General features: G+C 44.0%; 1 protein-coding gene across 4 annotated transcripts in view; it reads right to left on the minus strand.

The window, feature by feature from the left end:
- Nucleotides 1–1,035: 1,035 nt before the first annotated feature.
- CCNH (cyclin H) overlaps nt 1,036–8,284 on the minus strand; it is a 112,177-nt gene continuing 104,928 nt past the window's right edge. For all 4 annotated transcript variants that reach the window (XM_085877244.1, XM_085877242.1, XM_085877245.1 and 1 more), the window contains 3 exons: nt 5,702–5,813; nt 5,278–5,344; nt 1,036–1,146 (listed from right to left, as the gene is read on the minus strand). In XM_085877244.1, the coding sequence (XP_085733370.1) occupies nt 1,114–1,146; nt 5,278–5,344; nt 5,702–5,813 (212 nt within the window). In that variant the 3' untranslated portion in view covers nt 1,036–1,113. The remainder of the gene's footprint in view (nt 1,147–5,277; nt 5,345–5,701; nt 5,814–8,284) is intronic.

Raw genomic sequence — 8,284 nt, forward strand, 5'->3', positions numbered from 1 at the left:
CAAGATCCTAAGATCTTAAGCCACCTTAACCATTAAGCCAACACCAGGCTTGTAAAAAAAACTTCATGAGAAGTCGATGATAGTTGGTACTTCATGATTCATGAAGTGGGCCACAACGTGTATCAGGTGGACAAACCCAAATAGATCACCTCTAGATAAATTATAAAAGGTCAATGAAAACAGTCCCTGACAGGTTGGATGCCAAGGATTCACACCATGCATTTCTGCTGCATGAAGTGAAGCTTTTGCAAGTTGATGCCCATGAAGCCTACATGCTGAAGGTAAGATGTTCAATGTCAGGAGCATCAAGATAATTAAAAGTTATCATTTGCACAGGATTCCCAACACCAACATTCACAACCCTGCACCTATCAGCCAGCAAGAGAGTCTGCTGAAAAACTTTTATAAAACAAACGTACCTGTTCCCATACTACTGGTTCATGCCCATCAAATGTGCTGCTGCTGTGTTCTTCGCCATTTCATACACACTAATTATGTAGCTGTTCAGCACACCAATTACACAAATCACTCTTTTCTGCCATAGCTTTTCTTCTTCTTTAATGGCCAAAATGATTCCCAAGTTGGCCGGGGGAAGTTTTAGCCCAATTCTGCTTTCACGAATCAGCTGGCCAGGCTTGATGTTCAACTAAGATTAGAAGAGAAATTTGGAATTTGTTCAAGGTGCCGGCGACAGCGCCTAATTTTTGTGAAGGACACGATGGGATCTTTAACATCCACCAACTCATGCTGGCACACAAGACACCCCAGTTTAACGGCACACATGTTAATGAATCACCCTGCATGTGAAACACCAGGATGACAGTTTATAGCTGGGCTGAAAACAAACCCAAACTGGACAGCTTAGATGCGATTGTACGTACCTCTTGGCAATCCTATCAACCCTCCATGCTACCATTGTGTTTTGTGCAAATATACTCATTTACAGTTTATAATGTGTAAAAATTAGATATCTCTTCTGCAAGTTTTAAAAAAGCCAATCAGCCGACTAACGTATAAAAACACATGACATCGCAATGAGTCTGAACAAAGAGTAATTTAATTACAAAAGTCACAATATATACACCTTTGCAGCAAAAGTATTTTGAAAAAAGTTCATAATTCCAGTTCTTCATCACTTGAGAAACCCTGAAAAGGAAAGTTGTGGGGAAGACATTTATAAGTCGTTATATAAGGAAAATAAAAATGTTACAATTGATGCCATTTTAACGAGTTAATTTGAACAAAATTATAAAGGTAAATGAAGAATTATTTTTAATAAATAAAAAAACCCAATCAAAAGCTATTGAGCCATTGTAGAAAAAAACGAAGTAAAACAATTATATCCCTTCTTCAGTAAGCACTACTAGTAAGTTGCCCGTGCCTGCACGAGATTCTAAACGGGGTCGGGATGGAGGCGGCAAAAATGCAAACAGCATCTTCTGTCATTGAGCCAGAAAGTTTAGAGCAACAATTCACATTTATTGCCACATCTGATGCAATTTAAATGTGAATGCTCTAATGGCGGTGAGGTGCTCCATTTGAAACTTCGTTCAATATATGTAGCTTTTTGATGCCTAGGGTTCATAAGAAAAATTTGAATTGGTGTCAAAGCTAGTCACGAATTGCAAATTAATAATAGGATTCAAAGCAAATGGGATTTGCAGGTCAAACCATATAAAGTGAAATGTAACATTTTCGGGGGAAAAGGGGACAAAATATCATTGCCAAATGATGCACTTGGGCACCCTGAATGCCATGGGGTAACATTTATTGTTCATTGTGGGCAGGGGATGTTCATTAAAACAAAATTTTCATCTTACAATCAGTAAATGGAACATAGCTTTTGTTATAATAAGATTCTATGGTAATCACAACAAAGTTAGCATTGATCAATAAATATGACACAGTCAGGGCACCATACAAGTTAACATCATAATTAATTTGTATGCAGCACATGGCTGTGGGTTTGCATCATTTCTTGCAAGGGTGTGGTGACAACGCAGATGCAAGTGCCCCCTGTCGGTTAAAAAGAGAAAATTTTAAATTTGTTCACGGCGCCGGTGATAACATGCCTACTCATCATGAAGGACACCGTGGGATCTTTAACATCCACAAACTGCCCAGTTTAACATTCATCCGAGGGACGGCACACACATTGAGGAATCGCCCTGCCTGTGAAATGTCAGTTTGTAGTTCAGAGGCAACTAAACGCACTTTTCAGCCATCCTGCCAGCCTAACGGACTACTCAAAGCATTATATGCATCATTTAATATAGCCAAACATTGTTACGGTGACTCAAAAGATGGCCAAACTTGTTTTGCTTTTTTACAACTCATGGCAAGGCAAGAATAATACTACTCATTGCGAACACCCAGCAGAGACAAAAGCCGATACACTGCCACATTATATGAAAAATAATTTGTAATCCATCACATGCTGTGCAACTAAGGAAGGAAGGAAGGACTGAAGTACAATTGGGCCCTGCTGTACGTCACCTCGATATATGTTGTTTCGATTATACATACGTTGTTGCCAATGCGATAGCAATGTACTACATTCAGGGATCGAAAATAAAAAGTTTATTTATCATGAAATGGCCAATGAAAGGTCCTCATTCTCTTCAGTGTGAGGTGACTGCAAAATGGCCAGGCTAAAACTATACCCAGCACCATAGCATGACGCGTAATTCGGGGATGGGGAAATAGAGTCCGTTAGATTATCAAATTATGGAGGCCCGTGGTAAATAACAAAGTTATTTGGTTACATATTGTTATATTGAAAGTGGGTGTGGGGAAATACGTAACTAGATTGTGGTAGGAATAGCATGGACTGTGTCTGCAGAGCTTAGATTACCCTTGTAACAGGCAAAATGTTAGAGTAAGTCAGATTGTAAAACCTGCACTGAGGAAGCAGTAAATGTTAACTTTTAAGACAGTTACAGAATAAGTTTATTGTGTAAAACTGCCCTTGTTCAAGTGAGGCTGGGTGAGGACTTGGACACAAAGGTGCAACTGGATAATGCATTGCACTTTTAGAGGAAACAGCACGGATCGTTTGGGTGGTGCACCACAGGCCATGGTGACGAGGTTGGCTGCGGAGCCTTGGAGAGGCGGTGCAATACTTTTTATTCCCCCCACCCCTCCCGTGGGGCAGGACTGCCCGGAAGATGGTGTGCTCACAGCTACAGGCAGCCAATCACTGGGACCGACTGTGCATGAAGGCAGGCCCAATGCTCATGAGGGCCGTGACCACATGGAGCATGTCAGTTTTTTGAGTTAGAGACCCCCTGTGGTAGTTGGAGTTGTAATTGGAGCTGGAGCCACACCTTTAAAGATGCAGCATCCCTCCCTTAATCATCATACCTCTCATCATCCCCAGCCTCCTGCCCTTTTCCCACACCCACCCTGTGCCCAACCAGCCAGAACAGGCCATACCAGAACCAAAACCAGCTCGTGCATTGGTCAAGCCCTCGTTCGTTCACCATTGTTGTGCGAGTCCTGGTATTTATATTTGGTGTCATAGTGGGTTATTTCTGTTCATTGTACAGAAGTGCGTGTGCCTCCGTACTCATTTATCCTCTGAGCACTAGGTCTGTCCCATTGATTTATTAAAGCGTCTTGTCTACCCTTACCCCCGTATTCTCTTTTAATAAACCCCATTTTAACAATAAAAGAGACGCTTTCCCACCTTTTTCCTCCCACGGTCAGAAAAATTAGTGCAAATGAAGACTTAATTAAAGAATGCACTGAAAGTATGGCACCATTAATTTCTACTAAAGTAACTTGTTGCAGATGTGGTATTATGGGAAACATGGAAAGATATTCATGTCTTTGGATAGAATATCAAAATCAATGCAACATGCTGATTATAATAATAATAATAATAATAATAATAATTGGAACCATACTCTCTACAGAGAGTGTTGGTGCTGCCAAAGCAGTTTCCTGGGCTGTTGGGCACAATCCTGGACAGGTCGCCACTCCGTTGCAGGATACTCGAATGGCTCAATTATCCCAGCAAGCTGGTACTCAATTTGCCGACCTCAGAGGGATGACAGGCTGAGTCAACCCCCTGGTGTGTATTAATTCAGTGGCCAACGGAGCTTGAACTCAGGACCCTTGGATCCCAAGCCGCTACCCTAACCAGTGAGCCAACACCAGGCTATAATGTGCTGATTAGTCGGATGTTAATTCAGGAAAAAGATACAAGTTTGTTTGAAGACTTGAGGAACATGACAAGAGTTCAGAAATATAAACTTCTGGTGCTTGTCGTGGTTAGTTTGAAGGTTTTAAGAAGCGTAGCAGTTTGCATAATATCAAAGCGAATGGAAAAGCTGTGAGTGCCGACAATGAAGCGGCTACAAATTACCCTGACAGTTTGAAGAAAATTATCGAAGACAGTGGCTCCACACCTCAACGAGTGTTTGATGTGGATGAGACGGGGCTTTTCTGAAAGTGTATGCCAGCAGGAACCTTTATATCAAAGGAAGAGAAGTCGGTGCCAGTGTTGAAACCAGCCGAAGATCGCCTGACACAGGAGCTTATCTCCTATTTATATCATCACTGATTAGGGGTATTTTAAAGTTTGCTTTGCTTAATGTTGCACTTTTCAGGAACGCATCTCCAACATTAAGTGAGGCCCAACTGATCAGCATTTTGGTTCTGTAAGCACTCCATGTGCATTATAGCTCTGGCGAGACAGAAATAAGACGGACACCAGTCGGTTCTATAGTCTATTATACCGGCAATGCATGTGCCCTATATTGTGTTGCAAAAATCTACGAAGGCATAGTTAAACAGCTCATCATTCAGTCTACACATGGTGAAGGATTCGCTCTGCTTGTCAAACCAAGAGTAATGTTTGCTTTTGAATTTAGGTGACTATTTCAGATAGGATTTTAAGCCTGGTGTTGGCTTAGTGGTTAGGGTGGCGGCTTGGGATCCCAGTGTCCTGAGTTCAAGCCCCGTTGGCTGCTGAATTAACACCAGGGGGTTGACTCAGCCTGTCATCCTTCCGAGGTCGGCGAAATGAGTACCAGTGTACTGGTCCCGGTGTATGCCCCGGTTAGAATAGGTGTACCATATCCCTGTGTGTCGTAAGAGGTGACCAGGGTTGGCGTCAGGAAGGGCATCCGGCCATAAAACATTGCCTCACAAAAAGCCAAACCCCTGCACAGCAGGGAAAAATGGCTGTAAAAACGGTCATTTTATTTCAGATAGGATTTGCAAACCAATGAGGTTAACAGGGCACAAAGCAGGCAGTGTAGATGGAAGCACCTGGATTTTTGCCATCTTTGATGTAGTGGGGCCTTCCTCCACCTCGGGGTTTTGTTTCCGCCTTCCTCTGCAAACATAAAACACGCTCATTCATCTACAGAAACAGCAAAGGCAAGCACAAGGATCACCCATAAGAGTAGATTAAATGACATTGTAAGGAAGCATGTCTGTCCATTAAAATATAAAATTCATTACCCAAGACTGCTGCACGAGTTTATTGTGTATGCTTGCATAGAGCTCTACCTTCCCATGAGGTTACAAACAAATCTGATGGTTTAAAGGTATGGTCATGTTCCCAGAAATAGTGATTAAAACTTGGGCTCCGTAAATGCAACACAAATACAGAGTAATAAGTGCATGAAAAAAAGAGAATTCATAATAATCATAATAATACCAGTAATTAAAAATATATAAATATATTCACAGGAGAAAGCCAAGGCTGCGCAGGTAAGCTGTGCATCCTTCGAAGGCTTGCTTGGCACGATTCACATCATCTACTGACGGGGGTTCAGCTGCCTTAACCAACACTTCAACTTCTGCAAAGAGAAATGGATTGTGATATTATGCTGAAACACAACCATGGACATGAGAAATCACTTACAGATGCATAGTCACAAATTATTTATCACTGACTGTTAGCGGGTACATTGTATGTGCAATATTAATGCCTGGATACCTACAATTTAATGTAGAAGGAATTGTTAATTATATAGGACTTTATAATGTTAGCTGAGGGCTTAATGATCATTGCAAATGTAGGAATTAATAAATAAAAAATTACCCCCGTGTGGGGGTGACAGTCATCTCTACAATGTTTTTTACCATCATAATCGATGAACCGTTGCCAGATATCTCCTAAAATGACAGACGAGATAGGTTTTGAAAATGGCGACTTTCACAACTTTCGTGACCTCGTGACCTTGACCCTGACCTCGAATCCGGGAAAAAATATGTCGTTGGGTATCACTCATCGACCTCTACCCACATACCAAATTTCATCAAGATCGGAAGTAAAATGTTTTTTGTACCGGGAGGTGCTTTTGACCATCTTCCAGGTTACGTGGCGGCCAAATGGGACGGAAATTCAAAAATCTGTCCTGTAAGATACAATATAATCTTTTTTTACTATCATAATCAAAAAAAAAATTGCCGAATATCTTGTAGAATGGCAGACTAGATAGGTTTTGAAAATGGCGATTTTTATAACTTACGTGACCTCGTGACCTTGACCCTGACCTTGAACCCGGACAAAAGTTATATCGTTGTGCAACACTCATCGACCTCTACCCACATACTAAGTTTCATCAAGATTGGAAAGAAAAATTGTTGACGGACGGATGGACGGATGGACATTTGGTCCGGCTTTATGAGGTCATCTCGGTAGAGATGACCTAAAAAGGGGTGAAAGGTGTTAATGATAAAGTGAGATGTACAAGTGGCCTCCTGCATAACCTAAATATAGATCAGTCTCATATTTATGAGTGGTTCATAGAGGGTGGCACTTTAGGGGAATGGACCTGAGCCATCAAAACAAGTGACAAAGCAGAACCGAGGGGGAGCCCAGAGAAGAACCAGTCACTTTTGTCAATTGCCAATTCGATGTGTTGACCTTTATACATATACATACCATATATATATATATATATATATATATATATATATATATATATATATATAAATATTGTTACGGTGGTGGAAATTTGCAATACACCAGAAATGTCCTCAGGTGAGATACATATCGATAAGTTTATGTGTAGTTAGCACACACCCTATGTTTAGAGGGAATATGTGTGATTCATTTGGGCTGCGACGCTTTAGTTAGCCGTTTTTATTTTGCTGTCGTTATTTTGGTGCAACCACAACGCCAACCATCGCCACCAACCTCTCCACGACCAACATCTCAACAACCGCGCCATTCACACCACGACGCCACCTTCAAAACATTCCCCACCACCATCTTCGCCACCACCCACCTTACGAACGCCATCCTACATCCACCGCGCGGCCACGATCTCCGCGGGATGGATGAGGAACGCGGGATTGTGCACTGAAGGTTCTTGCGGGAGCCCGGGGGAGAGGTCTACAAAGGGGGCGGACGAGGAGAGTTCAGCGCGCTTTATCCCTTTGTACATGACGGTGTGGTGAGAGAGAGAGGAAGCTCCTGCTCGAGAGTTCTTGGTCGGAGGGTCAATCGGTGCGGGCCCGAGAGTCCGCTGGTGGGACGGAGGGCGCTTGATCCCTTTGTACATGACGGTGTGGTGAGAGAGAGAGGAAGCTCCTGGTCGGAGGGTCAGTCGGAGTCGGTGCGGTCTCGAGAGTCCGCTGGTGGGACAGAGCGCACTTGATCCCTTTGTACATGATGGTGTGGTGAGAGAGAGAGGAAGCTCCTGCTCGAGAGTTCCTGGTCGGAGGGTCAATCGGTGCGGGCCCGAGAGTCCGCTGGTGGGACGGAGGGCGCTTGATCCCTTTGTACATGACGGTGTGGTGAGAGAGAGAGGAAGCTCCTGGTCGGAAGGTCAGTCGGAGTCGGTGCGGTCTCAAGAGTCCGCTGGTGGGACAGAGCGCACTTGATCCCTTTGTACATGATGGTGTGGTGAGAGAGAGAGGAAGCTCCTGCTCGAGAGTTCCTGGTCGGAGGGTCAGTCGGAGTCAGTGCGGGCCCGAGAGTCTGCTGATGGGACGGAGCATGCTTGATCCCTTTGTACATGACGGTGTGGTGAGAGAGAGAGGAAGCTCCTGCTCGAGAGTTCCTGGTCGGAGGGTCAGTGGGAGTCGGTGCGGTCCCGAGACCCCGCTGGTGGGATGGAGCGTCTGCCATTCCCCTCTCTTGGCCCCAAGTATCAATGGTTTCTTCACCCCCCCCGCCCCCCCACCCCGTCCGCACCGAGATAGCGCCGGAAAACCCCGTTCGTTCCCCAAAACCCCGTCCGTGGCGGAGCGGCCAACACGTGCCGGCGCGAAGCACGAGCTCACCGACCACGCCAGAGGAGCTGAAAGCTGAGGGCGC

Source organism: Eptatretus burgeri, chromosome 4 (genome assembly GCF_056783735.1).
Source record: "Eptatretus burgeri isolate ZD-2024b chromosome 4, Ebu_testis_v1, whole genome shotgun sequence".
Classification (NCBI taxonomy): Eukaryota; Metazoa; Chordata; class Myxini; order Myxiniformes; family Myxinidae; genus Eptatretus; species Eptatretus burgeri.